The sequence below is a fragment of the Balaenoptera ricei genome, chromosome 18 (genome assembly GCF_028023285.1).
Source record: "Balaenoptera ricei isolate mBalRic1 chromosome 18, mBalRic1.hap2, whole genome shotgun sequence".
NCBI lineage: Eukaryota > Metazoa > Chordata > Mammalia > Artiodactyla > Balaenopteridae > Balaenoptera > Balaenoptera ricei.
Genome location: NC_082656.1, coordinates 5,381,426 through 5,399,477, shown reverse-complemented (window position 1 = coordinate 5,399,477; position 18,052 = coordinate 5,381,426). Strand labels below are relative to the sequence as shown.

The following is an 18,052-nucleotide window of genomic DNA, read 5'->3' as shown; positions in this document are numbered from 1 at the left end:
TGTGTGTGTCTTGTGTGTGTGCACGCTCCCAGTTCATCCCCCACCACAGCATGTCTGTGAAATAAGTTTCTATTTGTCAACAGTGTGGTGGGCGTGGTTCTGAGTGTGTTGCTGTGTTAGCCCATCAGCGGGTCCCTCTCAGCTCGGAGGTGGCCCCGCTCTCCCCATCTCACAGATAAGCAGGAGTTGATTGCCCGCAGGAGGTGGAGTGGGTGTGGAGCCCCAGGTGCTCTGACCCCGAGTCCACACTCTCCACCCTTAGGCGCGTGGCCCCCTCTGGATGCCCGTGCCTTCTGTTCAGCTAAGGGATTCTTAGCTGGAGGTGATTTTGCCCCCAAAGGAGGCAGTTTGACCGTCACAACTCCAGGGTGGAGGTGCTGTGGCATCGAGTGGGTAGAGGTCAGGGGTGCTGCTGAACATCCCACAATACGCAGGGCGGCCCCCCAGAGAAAACGCCAACAGTGCTGAGGTGGAGATCCCCCCCAAGGCATGCGCTCCCCTCCCCGACCTCCTGGCCCCTGCCCCGCTCCCTCCATAGACCGGAGCACCGAAGCCATCAGCTTACCGCCCTTGGCCCTCTTCTCTGCCTCATGCAGTCCAGGGCCTGCAGACTGGCCTTTCTGATGACTCTCAAATTGATGGCTCACGTTCCCTACGGCCAATCAGTTGCTCAGCTCAGCTGCTAAAACGCGTCTGAGCCATTGCCTGTCACCACCCCCAGAGCCAGCGGCCAACTCCCACCACCTCCCTCTGGGGTCTGCTGTGCCCCTGCCACTCTCCCCCTGCAAGTCACTCTCTACTTTGCAGCCAGAGCCTCCTGTCCGGTGCCTGATCCCGGCGTGTCCCTCCCCTGCTTAAACCCTCCACAGCTTCCCGTCCTGCAGGCAGGACCTCCAGCCCCTTCCCATGGCCCAGGAGGCCCTGCGTCCTCCGGCCTGCTGGACGCCTGCGATCACAGCTGGTCCACCTCCCACTGGCCTTCCTTCTGCCCCTTTAGGCGCCATGCCCGTCGCGCTTCCTCCCTGCCATGGCCCGTCCTTCTCATTATTCAGGTCTTAGACTCCTGGGATGAGTCTGCACCCCAGTGCCTCCCCTGTTACTCTTTCCCAGAGGGTTCTTGCCACGTGTGCCCGTTTACGTGTTCAGCACCTGTCTGCTCTCCCTGGAGCATGAGCTGCCTGCGGGCAGGGCTCTGTCTCTCCTGTTTTCTGTTGACTACTCAGCATCTTATGCAGTGCCTGGCACACGGCAAGTGTTCGGAAGGATTTCTAGCAATGCATTTGAGTTGGAAGTTGTAACGGGTTGGAAGTTTGTCCTCATGAACAGCCAAGGTCCCTTCTCTTACCAGCTTCCTCTCGTCCCCGAGTCTCCCCTCCCTTTTTGTCCTATTTCCTTTCATTTCTGTTGACAGAACTGTGAATGCCTGGCCAGCTGCCTGTTCAGCATCTCCACTTGGATGTCTGATGGGCTTCGTCAACGTAACATGGCCAAAAAGGAGCCCTTGAAAGATCCCCCATTCGTCCCCACCCCGACCTACATCTCCCCCGTCTCCTCCTTCTCAGGAGATGACAGGACCATTAATCCAGCTGCTGAGGCCAAAAAATCTACTTCTCGCTCAGGATTCTGCTCCCATGCTCACATCCAACCCAACAGCAAGTACTGACTTCCCCCTAGAACGCATTCTGTCACTACACTTCCCACCCCTCTAGCCCAGCTGCCACAAGCTCTGCCCTGGACTACTGTCATTGCCCCCTAACTGGCCGCCCTGCTTCTGATCTAGTTGCCCTACATTCTGTTCTCTTCAGAGCGGCCTTTCAAAAACATGAATCAGACGATTTCACTCCCCTCTTAAGAACTAGCCAATGAATAGTTATTATTCTAATAGTTTTAGAATAAAATCTAACCCTCTTACCCTGCTCTTAAGTCTCCTTATGATATGACCTCTCCCTACTTCTCCAGCGCCAGCTGGAGCCCCTCTTTGCCCCTTGCCTCCAGCTAGATTGGCCTTCTTTCTCTACCTTGCACTACTAAAGCCTCTCCCTGCCCTGGGGCCTTTGCACATGCTGGGCCTTCTGTGTGGAATGCCCTCTTCCAGCTCTTGCCACTTCCATCTCCTTCTCATTATTCAAGTTTCCACTGGACGTTCCTTCTTGGCAAGAGCCCCTCTGACCGCTCTATCGAAAGTGACCACAGCTGCATACTCTTTATAACATGCTGGTTTCCTTTGGCAGTCTATATCTTGTTTATTGATGTGCTTTGGGGCTTCTTTCCCCCACTAGTATGAACGCAGTGACCTTGTCTATTCTGGTCACTGCCATATGCCTAGAACCACTGGTCTAGTGCATCGAAGGAACGCAGTAGATCATGTGTGGTGAAGACATGTGGCTTAAAAATGTTTTTGGGCTGAGGCATCGTTCCCGACAGTTAGTGTTTGCCTTTCAGTGGGGACATTTGAGGAACGTTTTCATGAAAGAGACTGAAGCTATTAAAACTCCCCTGAAGATCTAGGGCTTTACTGTTTACAAAGTACACGCACGTGGTTTCCCATGTGATGATGGGGAATTCATTTAATAAATATTCATTGTGCTTTACTGTGTTCCAGTCCCTCGCTGATGGGGTGGCGTTTGGGGATGGGTCCTCGTGCCATCATCCACGGGGCGGCTGCAGCTTGGATGCTTCAGAGCGGGCTCCCAAGGCCTGCTGTTGAGGTGAATGCAGCCCCAGGTTCAGAACCAGGGGGGCCGTTTGTATCCTGACTGTACTACTCTGGGCTGTGTGAGGCAAGTTGCTTGGCTTCTCTGAACTGAAGCTCGTGTGGAAAATAGAGATAATAGTAATAAAGAGCTTGAAGGATGAAGGGTCTCCTTCAACCCATTTCGCCTCCCGCTGGCTCCGTCGTCCATGCTCCCAGCTCTCCTGACTTCTCTCCTGCCTGCCCACAGCCAGGCCTGGTCTGCATTCCCAGCAGAACGTTCACAGGGAGGCTCGGTTTTGAGAGCCTGCCTTCCTGGCACGTGCTCATCCGCTGAGCTCCTTTCTTGTCCCTGCCGGCTGCACAGGCTGGGGTTGTCCTGCAGCAACGTTTGTGTTTATCAGAGGTCAGGGCTTTTAACTTGAAAGAGCAGGTCTTTCGCGGAGGACGCTAGTTCTGCAGCAGACAGACGAGAGAGAAATTTCTTGGCAGAGTGAAGGGGCCCTTTGCTGTGACCCTCAGATCACATAGAAGGCAGTCGGCTCTCCATCCTGGTTTGTACCTGCAAGAACAGTCGACAGCAAGCGTGAGGTGAGTGTGTGACACCTGCCGGTCTCCCCCGGCCACTCTTGCCTCCCTCCCATCAATTTCCCTGCTGCAGCCAAGGTGGGTCCTTCAAAACACAGGTGTGATTGGGTCAAGCCTCTGCTTAAAACTCTACGATGGGTTCCACTGCTCTTAGAACAAAATGCCAGTCATTAATCCAGCCAACCAGGTTCAGCATTAGGCTCCTGCCTGCCCCTCCCATCTTACCTCTCCAGGAGCTGCCCTGCCCTTTGCATTCCCATCCCTGGGCCTCTTGGTTCCTAGAGACGGCCTCGTGCCCTGTGACCACAGGTCCTTTGCACAGGCTGCCCTTCCCATCACTTCCTTCCACACCTAGATCTTGGCCTAGTTAACTCCTTCTCATCCTTAAGATCTCAGGTCCCTCCCAGTCCGAGTTGGAGTTTTCTCTTCTCCCTTCTTCATCTGATTGTGGCTTTTCCTCTAATTTGTGGTGATTTGCTTAAAGTCCTTATTCCCCCCTCAAATCCTATCAGGATAGTTTTTCTCACCATTACCTGATGCGTAGACTAGTTGTGCTGAGCGAATCCTTGTTGAGGAAGCAGGTGTATGAGCGGGGCGGGGGGCCAGAGTCAGCCGGGAAGTTCAGGAGAGGCACCAGGGTTCGGTGGCTGCCTGGCCGTGCCTGGGGAGGCCTAGAAAAGGCCACAGCCCCAGGAGGGGCAGCCCGTGTGGCCTTTTACACCAAGGCAGCCCTGTAAGAATTGCCACATCTGACTGAGGAGCTGATTCCATGCCCAGGGGCGTCTCTGCATGAAGAGAAGATCTGAACAGGTACTGGATGCCTTAGTCAGCTCAGGCTGCCGGAACAAAACACCACAGGCTGAGTGACTTGCACAGCAGAAATTCATTTCCTCACGATTCTGGAGGCTAGAAGTCCGAGATCAGGGTGTCACCAGAGTTGGTTTCTCCTGAGGCCTCTCTCCTTGCCTTGCAGACAGCCGCCTTCTTGCTGTGTCCACACAGGCTTGTTCTCTGTGGGTGTGCGTGTCTGTGTCCAGATTTCCCTTTCTTATAAGGACACCAGTCAGAATAGCATAGGGGCTGCACTAACAGCCGCGTTTTAACTTAAATCACCTCTGTCAAGGCCGTCATTCCAAATACAACCACATCTGAGGTCCTGGGGGTCAGAGCTTCAACCTGTGAATTTAGGGGGATACAATTCCTCTCATAACAATGGGTGATGGAAGTGATCTGATCCCAAACTATAAGAGGGGACACACAGAGGCAGACCCAGACAGGGACCTAAGTTATTTCTGAATAAGACCATGTACAACATTTTCATCTCCATGACCAAACTTCTACCCAAAAAAGTACAATGTGGCCAGGAAGCGTGTTACCTATTTCTCTCCCCGTGCCTGCTCCCCTCTCACGTTTCCACCATCAGTCGGGGGTTCCGGGGAAGCTGCTCTCCACGTGGGCTGCCCAACCCCCCAGGAGGTACTGCTGCCTGTTCCCCAGCGCGTGCACCTGCTCCCAGCATCACAGGCAAACAGCTGTTGGGAAGCAGATGCCCTTTTCCAGGGAAGGAATCTTCAGGGCTGGCTTCCCGGACAGTGGGCTCTTCAGAGGGGTGGGCTTGAGGCAGCTGACAAAGGCCTCAGCGTGAGTTTGGAGGCAAAGGTGGGCAGGGAGCTGGAGAGGGGAGCAGAGCCCTTTCCCCTGGGTGCACAGGGGGCAAGCAGGGAGGTGCAGAGGCCGGGGCTGCAACAACAGGAGGACGGAAGAGGAAACACACAGTGCTGGGACCTGGGGACACAGAGGGGTCAGACCCAGTGGCTTGCCTTGAGGAGCACTGCTTAGGTGGGGAGACACATGGGGATGCAGAGAGCGGTTCTCTGTGGTCAGAGCGCAGCCAGGCGCCAGCACAGAAAACACACTGGACTCATCCGTGGAATGAACGAGGTTGTGCTGCCCTGAGATGGACGGGCTGGTCCCTTCCCAGAGGAGGCCGAGTAGGAGTTGGCCAGGTTGGGAGTGGGAGGGATGGAACAGCTCCGGAGGAAGAGAGCCCTGGCCGAGGCAGGGCGCAGCCAGGGGTGCGGTGTCCGCACGCCCGCCCCTCTGCACTCTGGCCACATCCTGATTGCGGCGACGTCTCACTTCAGCCTTCTGTGTGTGCATTCCAAGCCTAATTGGGCATGCCTGCTTGTACGGCCCTTTATGGTGTGCACAGCGCTGTCAGGCGTCCAAAGATGGTGTGACTGGGAATTTGGTATTAAGCTGTATTATTGAGTTCACAAACTCGACGTTCAGAAATCTAACCAAACAAGGGATTTGCAAAACAGTTTCAAACAGAGCAGCCCAACTACATTTCCCATGACAATCAGCTTGTTTACCACTCCGAGGTGCCCCGTAACTGCTGTGGACACGCTCATTTGCATGCCAATACCCAGAATGCTTTTCCAGCCCCACTGAGCTTGGGTTCTGCCAGGGAGCTGAAAGGTTTATTTATACATACAATACATGACAACTTCATTTTCTGAAGCATCTTTCGTACAAACCGTATCCCCAAAATGCCTTAAGTTGGTGAAAGAATTTCAAAATCCTTTTAGAGTTTAAACCCTTCTTTCTGGGCTGGAGTTGGTATAACTTGGGCATGTGCAAATTAACATTTTAATTAAAAGATACTGGAGGGAAAGGGCGTTGTGGTTATCCAGCAATGTGTCATATTAGGCTTGGTGTATCGGGCCAAGGTTATGAAGAGGAATTATATGGCACAGAGAGATCAGTGGCTGTTAGAGCAAAGCAAAGCGGGAGCCAGGGTTGGAGGGCATTTAACTGGGCGGCTTTCATACAGCTGGAATTCCTTTGCATCCTGGCCCCTGAGAAGACATTCATCTAGGGGCATTGGGCACCGTGGCACAGGTGATAGAAACACAGATAGCTATGTGCAGTTTCCCAATTTTAAGAGTGTAACAGAAAAAAACAATGTGAATTGGTAATCCTGCGAGCTCTCAGGAGAGGGGCTGGGCTTTGAGAGTTGTTCCTTAGTGGAAGGGGAGACCTTCCTGCCTTTTTGTCCCCAGAGGAAAGCAAGTGTAAGAGTACTTTAGGAAAGCCAAATTTGAAGGTATCATGTAGGAAAAAGTCAGATTTTGTGTCAAAGGCAACTTTTTAAATGGTTTGGTGTTTTAGTTTTGGAATCACTTTTGCAGGCACTAGGCTTGGATGTTGGAGTGGGTAGGGGAGGGAGGCCGTGGTGTCTAAGACCCCCAGCTGTGTGAAGTGGGTGGCCAGGCTGTTTACCTTGCTGGACAGCAAGTTAACAAACCCCGTTTCCTGTGTGCTCCTGGGCCTCCAGTCGTAGTGTCTCCCTGAGTGCCACCCCTGCCTACAGCCACTGGATTGACATGTGGTTCAGGCAGAGCTGATCTGTGGTTAGATGGTCACCTCCAGGGTTGCCACCTTGGGCAACCCCTGCCACCACTCTGGCATCACCACAGGACTCGGGGAGAGAAACACGCTCTTGCTTTTTTGCCAAGGCCGTTTAGCCAGGACAATGTAAGCCTGGAGCCCGCTGTTGCCATTGCCCCGTTTTGCGTGCCCCCAGCCCCACACTCAAGGCTGTCCCACCTCTAAGGACAGAGCCTCTACAGCAGGAAAGAAGGAGGCAGAAGCACAGAGAGGAGCAAAGCCAAGGGAGGGGGGAGAGGGGGAGCCGTCTCCCCACACCATCACTCGCTCGAGCGCCTGAGGACAGTCCCACTAGGAATTTAATCGAGCGCCTGAGGACAGTCCCACTAGGAATTTAATCGGTTCCGTGAGCCAAGAGACGCCTTCTAGCTTAAAGTAGCTTGAATTCAGCTTCTAACACAAGTGATAAAAAGGGTTGTGGTTAAAAAAGTTCTCGAGCACCTCTAGGGCATTATTAACTACCATGGAGAGTCTTGGAGAGAGGGGAGATTCCTCCGTTAAGAGCAAAATACCACACAGCCTGAGCAGTTCTGTGAATGTGGGTCCAAGGGGGACAGCCACCTCAGAGGGGCCTGGCCGGGCAGGGCAAACGGAGAGGTCGTGCCCTGAGTCTCCGTGCAGGCCTGAGCACAGCTTCCCTGCAGGTGTGAAAATGGGAGGGGGGGCTGCTCCTGCTGTCCCCAGGAAGCCCAGCGCTGCTCCAGGGTGAGGCCAGCTCATGCTCCAGCTGTGACTCATGCCATGACATCTGGATGATGAATTCTGAAACTATCCACCCAAGTCTGACTGCCCCAGTGCGTCCAAAGGGAATGCATGGGCACCAGCCTAAAAGCCCTGGTCCAGGGAATCCTACATAAAGCAGTACTGGTCACCTGGTCAGAACTGAGACTCGATTCCACGGACACAACAGTCATGCTTGTTCCAGGTCTGTTCACAATCCTCTGCAGGATCTAAATGGCTCATACATGGCATGGATTCCTGAATCACTCAGAGCTCTCGATTGCAGACAACAGAAACAAATCCCCGCTACGTAAGCAGAAAAGGTATTGAATGAAAGGCCATCTGATAGTTCACGGAAAGCCGGTGAAATGGCCTGGAAACCAGGCAGGAAGGGAGGGTAGATACAGCCAAGGTCTCACCACTGGACAGTCTCATTAGATGTCCCTCTGGGGCTCCCACCCTGGGCAGTTCCCTCTACCAATGTCATAGGTCATCTGCCGTCACTCAGAGGCTCTCAGCTTCACAGCCACAGGAAACAATCTCTAACTGAAACATGCAACTCTGTCACTCCCCTCCAGATTCAGACTTCTGGGGAAAATGTTGGGTCCAGGTCCTATGCCCATGCCTGATTTGCTAGGGAGGGGGACAAACAGTAAATATCTAATCCTCATTGGATTCTGTCGTGGAAATTGGGACCCTGGCTCTGGGGAACTCCCACAGTGTGTGAATGTCTACCTCAGTGGATGCCTCCTTTTTTTCCAGAACTTACCTTAATTTACATTTGAAAAAAGAAAATCTAGATGCTTGTTGGAGAGAGGGGGAATGGTTCTGGTCAGAAAAAGAAGAAACCTCACTAATGTCAGTGACACCCCCGACTTTAGAGAAGAGGAAGCTGAGATCCAGGAAGATGATGATTTGTCCAAAGTTGGTGGCATAACTGGGGCTGGACCTCAGGTGTCCAAGGGGGACGGCTACCTCAGAGGGGCCCGACTCCCAGCCCAGTGCTCTTTGCTCTACATTCTTCTTATATTCCTATGTTAGCATGGGGGGTGTGGGTCTAGAGAGCCCCACCCTGATCAGAAATTGTCTTAGTCTGCTACAGTTGCCATACAAAATGCCATAGACTGCGTGGCTTAACAACAGAAGTTTATTTTCTCTCAGTTATGGAGGCTGGAGGTCTCAGATCAAGGTTTCGGCAGTGTTCATTTCTCCTGAGGCCTCTCTCCTTGGCTTACCTTCTCCCTGTGCTTTCACATGTTTGTCCCTCCGGGTGTGCTCATGTCCGTTGTCTCATCCTCTTCTTAGGAGGACACCAGTTGTCTCGGATTAGGGCCCCACCCTTATGACCTCATCTAACCTTAATTACCTCTTCAAAGACCCCACCTCCAAACGTGGTTACGTCCTGAAGTACTGCAGGTTGGGGCTTCAACATATAAATTGGGGGTGTGGGGCACAATCCAGCCCGTAACAGAGCTACTCGACGAACTCTCCACATCAGGGCACCGAGGAGGCAGACACCTGCTTCCCTCTGGCACTCGCTGGGAACAGGGAGCCTCTGGAGGTGGCCCCTGCCTCCCGTGACCCAAAAGCCTGGGGTCCAGCGGTACCAGCAGGGGAAGCTCCTCTCTGCAGGGCTCTGAGCCCCGCTGTGCACTCATGCCCAGTCCCCTGACTGTGGCGGCTCCTGAGGGCAGCACCTTCCTCACCCGCTACTGCCTGAAACCATGCCCGGTCGAGCACCTGCCAGTGTGCCTTGGGCAGCACTTCCTCCCCAGCTGGGAAGGAAGGCCGACTCACAGACAGAGGCCTGGACACCAGGATGCAAGGTGTCAGGACCGAGGCCTTGGATTTCTTGGTGGTTTCCAGGGAGATTGCTGGAAGAACCAGGGCTTGGATTCATAGTGGCAGGATGACCTGAAGCAGGGCATTCAACCGCAGGGTAACCTGGTTCTCCTCCAGGTTTCTTTACCTTCCTTTCGTTTCAGCGTCTCTAACACACGCACACACACACACACGCTTCTATTAGGGTGTCCGTGTTAGAAGCCCATCTGTTGATCACCACATGCAAGACTGGGGAAGCCCTGGATGGGTGGTGTTACTGCCTCACTGGAATCAGCTTACTCCTGACTCTGTGGCCGAGTCCGGTTCTGAGTCATCCCACAGCACCTCACTCGTCCCCAGAGCTCAGGCTCGGGGGCACATGGCCCAGGCAGCCCTGGTCCATGCCAGGGAGGCTTCTGGGACCCTTCCCCTGATCGCTGCCCCCTTTCTTGCTCTTACACGTCCCCTGCATCCCTTCCCATTCAGGGACTTTCTGCTCTTTGCCCTTCCAGAGGCTTTTCTCAGAAAAAGTGAACGATGTGCTCAGTGGTAACTACTCTCAGGGGTACTTGTGTTGAACCAAACACGGGAGGCCTTAGGCAAAAAGAATTGATTTCTAGTTTCAGACTTTCAGTCATTGAAAGTCTGAAATGGTGGTGGTGGTGAGTGTGTGAGTGCGTCTATGACTGATGGGGATACCACCCAGGCTCCTGAAATTTTTTCCCCCCAAAGTTTGGTCTTGTGGGTACCCATGCGCACAACGGAAGAGGGAGCCCCGTTGTCTACAGGTCGTGGGACAAATGGATAGGATGTTCTTGGAAAGGCCCTAGTGGCTCTGTAAACTCCGCTCGCCCAGCACGCCTCCAATTGATTCACCCTTTCAACCCAGACGCCCAGGGCTGTCCAGACTGGCGACCATGCTCCCACTGTGCAGGCATCTTTGGTCTCTCCCCTCGGACCCCCACTCATCTTCTCTTTCCCCTGCCTCCTCTCAAGCCCCTCCCGAGTGCAGAATCCAGTGCTCCGGATGGAGAAGGTCCACTTATTCCATGAGGGATGGATGAAGGGAAGGAGAGAGGTGTGCTTGGAGCTAGGCTGCCAAATCCTGGCCACTGTGGACTGGCCAACTTCAGCAGAAAAGACACAAGTCTAAATCAGTGCTTCTCAACCTGAAGAGTGGTTCTCAAGGGGACATTTGGCAGTGTCTGGAGACATTTTTGGTTGTCACAACTGGGGGGAGGGGTAGAGGGTACTACCCCCATCTAGTGGGTAGAGGCCAGGGATGCTGTGAAACAGCCCACAATGCACAGGACAGTCCCCACAGGAAGAATTATTTAGCCCAAAATGTCAGTAGTGAGGAAGTTGAGGAACTGGTCTAAATGCAGGTGGAAAGAGTCCCTCTCTGGCCTTCAGTGAGTCCCGGCACCTGGGCAGTGCCTGGCCAAGCAGAGCCGACCCGTTACTGACTCTGAACAACTGACACCAGGGAGTCCTGGAGATATTTGCATCTGTGCGTGTTCTCCAGCCCTGCAGTGGTAGATTTGGGTAGCAACCTGTGTGTGAGTGGTCGCTTTCCAGCTTTCAGAAAATAATTCCGCACTATGCCCCGGGCACAGCTATAGGCCTGACAAGTGACAACAACAGCAGTGTTGTTAGTTAGCATTTATTGAAACTCGGCAGACCTTGTGCTTAGCAATTTATGTGAATTCTATGCTTTAATATTGCACGACAACCCAACAAAGGAACTATTAACACAATCCCCATTTACAGATGAAGAAACTGAGGCTTAGGAAGAACCAGTGGTTTGCCCGAGATTACCCAGCTTGTAAGTAAATGGTGGAAATGGGTTGCAAAGCCGGTCACTTGGATTCTAGCATCCAAACTCCTACCCACTAAACCACAGAGAAAAGAAAGATGGTGTCCCTGAAATAAACTCAGGGGTCTGTATGTGGATTAGTCACACTCAATGATAATTTCCAGGAAATCTCATCCTGATAAGATAACTCAGTTTGATTTTAATTTCACATTTTGCCTTGCAAATCCCAAATTCCAGCTCAAAATAGGGTGGTTAGACTGAACTCTGTCTCCCCAAATAAGAAGCTCCATTTCCTCAGACGCGCCTGCCTTGGTCCCAGCCCAGGCAGCAGAGTCGGTCTGGACCGACAGAGACTGCAAAGTGAGGACTAAAGAGTGTTGGGACGCAAAAGCCGGTAGCCGCCCCTGCAGGCGGCGGCTGGATGCCGAGAGCCCCCGCGCGCCGAAGCCGCGTCCACGCTCCGCAGTCACCGCCTTGGTAACCACTGGGACCGCCGTAAGGAGGCTGCGTTTTTTCCCCAACGCTCACCAGGAAAGCCCACCAGAAAGCGAAGAAGCTGGTTTTCTGGGAGCGGGACGGGGAAGTGAAGTCTTGGGTAGAGAAAGATGAGAGGGAGAAAAGCGCGCTCCCAGGAGAACTGGAGCCGCGTGGACACGGCGCACAGCAGCGGATCTGCGGCTTCTGCGAGCAGCTGGGACAGGAGGGGCCACTGCATAGGATGGCAACACTGAAGGAGTCGGGGGTAGCTTGGCGGGGGGGCGGATCCAACCTCTTCACAACGCTCCAAGCCCAGTTTCCGGCTCCCTCAGTAAGGCACCTCTCCACCCCGCCCCATGCCAACCCACCACCCGCCCGCCCCCCCAGCTCGAGCCCATCTCCGAAACTGCATTTCTGGTCCAGGGGTGTGTCACCGAGAGCCAGCGGGAGCCTGTCTCAGGTGCACCCCCCGACCCCCATAATCCAGGAAAGGTGCTGGCTCAAAGCGAGACCTTCGGATCCACCATAGACCTGTCCCCTGGGGGCCCTGCTGCTGCCGGGTCCCAAACCTCAAAAGTACACTGGTGGGTAGCGCTGGCGCTAAAGGATGCGAAAGTTCACTACCGAAGGGCTCTTAGAGCAGCGGGTTAGCCGCCCCAAACTCGGAAAGCGTCAGAATCACTGATTATAACACATTCGTTGGTATTCTATTCAGGGTATGCCTTAAAGCACTCCGGCTTCGGCTTCGGCTCGTATTGGCACAATGGCCCCTCCTGGGAGGGCGGAGAACTGGTCTCCCGTGAGACTGGGGTTCAGACTGATGGGGATGGGGGTCAGAGGGAGGGTGCCAAGGGCGCGCGTGACAGGCTTTCATCTGCCTGGGGCACAACCCATGCGTCTGCTCCAGGGGGAACCAGGAGTGGCCTCTCCGTGGGGAGCCAGATCGCGCCCACCTTTATTCTAGCGGAACTGGAGAGAGAACCCCGCACTCAAATGACCCCGCATGTGTCGAGCAACCCCAACTGGAGCGCCTTTCTCGCCGAAAGGACACGTGTGTTTGCTCTGCCTAAATACTCGGAGTCCGGCGCTCCCCAGGGTGTGCGTGGGGTGGGTGTGCGTGGGGTGTGTGTATGTGTGTGTGGCGGAGAGCTATCTGGAAGGAAAAGAAGTGACCCAGGCCCCTAGGACGTGGAATGGGGGGCTTGGGGAGGTCGTGAGAATCCGGATCCGCTGTTTCACGTATCCGATCTCCTGAGCAGCAGAAACACCCGCTCCGGTGGCCGTGCGCCCTCCGCCTCCGCGGAACCCGCGCACCGCCTGCGTCTCTTCCTCCACGTGCGAGTAAAACCCCCAGCGTATCTCCAGAGGAGGGCTGGGGGGTGGATTATAGGTCGTAGGGGGCTGTGGGATTGTAACAAGAATCCGTGAGAACGTAACGTCTCGGAGCCACCAGCTCCGGCTACGGAGGGCCCCTCGCGGGAACCCCGGCGCCGGATCTTTCTGGGTCCCCGTAATCGCGGCCAGCGGTCTGGGAGTAGGGACCCCGCTAATGGAGTTTGCCTTAAAGCAAAGCGAGCGGGTCTTTCCAAGAGGAGGCCGCACCATTTCGCTGGGAATTTGTCCCTAACAAATACGATAGATTAAAATAAATAGATTGATAACAATAACAAGTTATCCATCCGAGCTCAGCAAAGGGCTGAGTTCAGCGGCTCGCGCGGGAGTGGTCGCTGACCTTGGAATTGGCGGTCGGGACAGCCAAACCAAGGGGGCTGGAGGTGGGGCCGGATCCCAGGTGGGACGGGGGCGCTGCAGGGGTCAGAACTACAGGCACAGCATGGGGAGCGCCCGTCCTCCCCTCCGGACAGGGCTCTGCTCTCTCCTGCAGGGGTGCACCTTGCCCGAGTCAGACAGGAGACCCGGGAGCCCACCCGGTCGGTGGGCGCCGAAGGCGGAGTCTCGGGGGCTGAGGGTGCAGAGAGGGGTTGACGAGCTGCAAGGCGAGGAGCGGAGCTGGACTCCGGCACCCAGCCCCGTCCGGCCCCAGCGGGAAGCCCCAACCTGGCTTGGGATCCCGAGCCACGTGGATTTCTAAGAAAAAAAAAAAGTTTATTTAAACTTTTGTACATAAATAAATAAATAAATATCTTCTGGTATTACAGAGACCTTACAGTTACAAGCTAGGCTGGGGCAGGGCTGGGGTCTGGGAGAAGAGGGGTCGTCAGAGGCCGAGAGCCGGCCTCGGGGGGAATGCAGAGCGTCGCCGAAACAAAGTGAATCGGTTTCCCCAACGCGAATACCACGGGCGGCAATTTCGCGCGTGGGAGAGGAGCCATGGGCACAGCAAGGTCTGATGGAGGGACCACTGAACTTCGAGGAAGCTCCTCGAGGAGCGGAAGAGAAAGGAAAAGAAAAACAAAACCCAGAAGTTCATAAATGTGTCTGGGGGGGGGGTGGGAGCGTGGATAAATCACCGCAGGAAAGAAGTGGGGAGGGAAAGACGTAAAAAGGGGAGGGGGGAGCGAATGGGCACCCGAGGGGGTCAAAGGCCGAGCTTGACCCAGGGTGGAGGAAGCGAGGAAGCCTGGGCCAGTCCAGAGAGGGCGGGCGGGGAGGCGCCGGCGGCCAGCAGGGCGCTGGGCCGGGCCGCTGCGCTGCGTGGCTGAGAAGGACTCGCGCGCGTGCAGTGTCTGCACAGCTCGGAGTCCGCTTTGGACGGCCGCGGGCCCTGGGGTAGGGATACCAGGGTCAGGTGTGCCAAGCTCTCGGCGCTTCCCAGGGCCGGGGACCTCCGCAAAGCCGTGCCAAATCCGTGCGTGGCCGCCATTTGGCAGTGGGTGCCTGGGAAACAGTGCTGCGTCCCAGGACCAGTCTTTGAGCCGCGGGGAGTGTCTGGGATGGGCGACCTGGGGAGGCGTGCGCCTAGGGAGTGACCGTGAGATCCCGGTCGTCTTTCCCCGATGAGGATGGAGACATGGGCAATTCGTCGTCATCCTCGGAACACTTGGCTGAGGAGAGCGACGCGCACTTGCAGCCTTGCGGTGCGCCCCCGCCGGCACCCGCACTCCCGCCGCCGCCGCCGCGGTGGTTGCTGCCTTTGCCCTCCTTCTTGTGCTTCACCCGGCGGTTCTGGAACCAGATCTTCACCTGCTTCTCGGACAGATTCAGGTAGGTCGCGATCTCGATGCGGCGCAGGCGGGACAGGTACATGTTCGAGGCGAACTCGCGCTCCAGCTCTAGCAGCTGCGTGCTGGTGAACGCGGTGCGCATCCTCTTGCTGCTGGGCAGCGGGTTCGAGCTGTTGTCTGGAGTGGGTAGGGGTGCAGACACGGAAGCGATCAGACCCTTGCGCTGTGGGCCCGATCCTCCGGTAGGCGGCCGTCAGAATCCCGGGACTTTGGTCTCTCACCCAGCTCTTTGCCCCGAACACAATGCACAGCGGCGTAACCGCGGGCTCCTCCTCGCCAAGCCTCGGGACCCTGGTACTCCCGGAGTCACGCGGCCCCCGCGCTCCCTTCTGGAGCGCCCTGAGCCCCAGCCCTCGTTTCGTCCTGGGAGCCCCCGCCAGGGCCTGGACCTTCTGCCTCACCCTCCCTCCCCGTGTCCTGTCCCGTCCCTCCAGCCGCACGCCACCCAGAGTGTCCACTCAGGGGCCCGAAATGACCCTCATCGCCCGCAGAACGCCCAGGGTCCTCGTCCCCCATGCCCGCCTAGCCAGCTTTCGTCTGCCCGGTCCCGTCCCTCCCCCGCCCCACCTCCCCACTCCCCGCCTTACCCAAGGAGATGCAGTGGAACTGCCTGGGGTCGGGCAGCGGATAGGAGGTCTGGTAGAGCGCGGCGGCGGCAGCGGCGGCCGCGGGGCCGTGAGCGACCCCGGGCGACACGGCCGAGTGCTGGCGGCCCAGGGGCGCGTGGCAGTACTGCGAGCCGAAGGACGGGAAGGACGCCTTGAGCAGAGGCAGCGCGGGCGGCCCGGGGGGCCCGTGCAGCTGCGAGGCGGTGACGCAGAGCGGGCACACGCACAGCAGCCCGGCCTTGCGCGCGTGGCAGGCGCCGGGCGAGAGGCCGTGCAGGGCGTGCGGCGGCGGCACCGCGTAGGGAAAGAGCGGCGGCGGGCTGCCCTCCGGCGCCTTCTTCTCGCCGGCCTCGCGCAGCACCAGCGAGTCCACGAGGAAGGAGCGCGGCATGGCCCCGGTGCGCGCTCGCCCCGCCGCCAGCCCGCTCCCGGCGCCCTGCGGACCTCGGGGCTCCCCACGCACTTCCCCGGGCCGCGGCCGCGCGCAGCTGCCTCTTCCGGGGAGGCCGGAGGCGCCGCTGAAGCCGGGGCTGGAGGCGCCGCCGCTGCTGCCGCGGGCGCCGCCCAGAGAGCGCGGGGTGCTGGCCAGCGCTAGTGGTGCTGAAAGGCGCCGGCGGCGCCGCTTAAATAGGACTATTGCCATGTGATGGGCTACGCCAGGAGCGGCCGGGGCCTCTCAATAGGGTTTTTGTGCCTTTTCTCTTGGCATTCACTCTGCACGCTTCCTCATTATTTCACTTGTTAACTAAATGAACTGCATAATGTACTCCATTCTTGTCAACCCCACCCAAGCCGTAACAGGCGCCCTCGCCCCCTCCTCTCCCCTTTGCGGGTTTATTTTCTCATTCTCCTGCGATTTAATATTCTTTTCTTTCTCTTTATTCCTTACTCCCCTTTGGCTTTGCATTGGCGATCGGCCCGTTTATCTTATTGATTTCGCACCCCCCAGTGCCTCGCTTCCACAGATCCCCATGGGCGCACACCCCCATCTTCTCTGCGCACTCGGTCCCCGTCCCCCTCCTTCTCTCATTTCCCCCTCGCCCCCCAAGATCAGGCTGCCTCCACTTAGTCTCCTCAGCTCGGCGTTGTGCACCCCGCGAGCGTCCCCACAGCCGGCCTCCGATTTCCACCTGTGGAATCGCTCTCATCTTCCTGTGTCGGAAGCAGAAGGACCAGGGCTCCTGCAGGAGTGGCACCGCTGGGCAGAGAGGAGAAGGGCTTGGTATTTCTTATCCAGCACTAGCCCCATCGCTGTCCCTGTTTTCTCTGAGTTTCTCAAATAGTCTTAACTTCGATGCTGCCTATAACGTCCAGTCTTTGTTGGGGAGATGCTAGTCAACGACGTGGCCGTGGATGTAAAGAGGAATCACCCGCTGAGAATCGCGGACAGAGAGGCAGGGAATGGGAGGAAAGACTGGCCGGTGAAGATGTAGATCTCACACCCCACCAGACATGGAGAGTGTGGGCGCTCTCTCCGCCGGCGCACACCCCAACAGACCTGCGGGTGCGCTCCGATATCACTGCCTTCCCAAAGTTCACCCTGGAGGAGCGGTGCGAGGGGCAGTTGTATTCCCAGCTTCTGCTGCCTTCGCCCACCCGGGCGGAGCTCCCCTCTCCCCAAGACCTGCTCCTGTCGTGTCACTCTCTTCTTTCTGGTCACACAATGGTTAAACAACTTCAAACGCCTGGCCTTGTGTACACAGCTTCAGCTTTTAAAATCGTCCTCTGGGCTCAAAGCTGCTTCGTGCAGGAGCTTTTTCCATACAATGGGAAATTAGCATAAACATTTTGAATGTACAGCCTGAGACTTTTCAAGGAAGACGTTTACTTTCGATTTTATTGGAACCAAGTCACTGCAGTCACCTGCTCTGAGCCCTGAAAGGAATTGTGAGAGATGGAGGGGGAAGCTTTCCGGCCGGGGGAGTCAGTGCACGGGAGTAAGATGGCCCCAAATCGAAGCATTTGCACGGTTTTCATCATTGATGACATCTCTGCAATAACAACAGCAACAAATTATAGCTGATTAAAAAGCAAAGAGAATTTATGTGAGAGAAAATAACGGATTCCATAAAAGAGAGAGGGGCAATGGGGAAAATAACCTGGATGGAGGGCCTGTCATCTAGCAGGAGGAGTAAGGGCTCAATGCTTCCTCGATTGTTTTGCCCCGGGGGGCTGGCGGGTTCCACTGCTGCCCTCAACGCCAAGGTCTCCTCCCCAAGGCTCCCCGTTCTAAGTGGGTGTTTGCAAACAAGCCAGGGTGCATCAGTGTAGCCTAATGCCGGTTCTAATTGCTCTCTGGGAAATGTGGGCTGGCCTGGACCCCGGAGACTGGGCCCAGAGCAGGACCAAGGCCGGGAGAGGGGCTCCCTGTTGGGCAGAGGCAGGTGGGAGAGGCGCAGGGTGCAGGCAGGACCCGCGGGGTGGCAGAGGCAGCCGCTGTGCCCTGGGGGCCGGCGCCCGCAAACGGTCAGTGCAGAACTCTCCAGGGAGCCACAGCCCGCAGCCGGGGAAGAAGGGGTTAAGAGCCCCTGAATTCGAGCAAGGCCAAAGCTACTGGGAAAGAATATCTAGGGGGGGAAAATAACCAGTTTTTTTTTTTTTTTTCCCCTCCAGCCTCTGGACCTTATTGAATGTCATTGAAGAAAGTTTTGAATGCCAGATAAAGAGAGGCGAATTAAAGTGTGTGACAGCA

The 18,052-nt window shown here is 56.2% G+C and overlaps 1 protein-coding gene across 1 annotated transcript; it reads right to left on the bottom strand.

Annotated features, from left to right (window-relative positions):
- Positions 1 to 14,486: 14,486 nt before the first annotated feature.
- On the bottom strand, positions 14,487 to 15,751 carry GSX1 (GS homeobox 1). Its single transcript, XM_059903220.1, has 2 exons — positions 15,340 to 15,751; positions 14,487 to 14,869 (listed from the first exon to the last, which is right to left on the bottom strand). The coding sequence occupies exons 1-2, from the start codon at positions 15,749 to 15,751 to the stop codon at positions 14,487 to 14,489; spliced, it is 795 nt and encodes a 264-aa protein (XP_059759203.1).
- Positions 15,752 to 18,052: the final 2,301 nt, after the last annotated feature.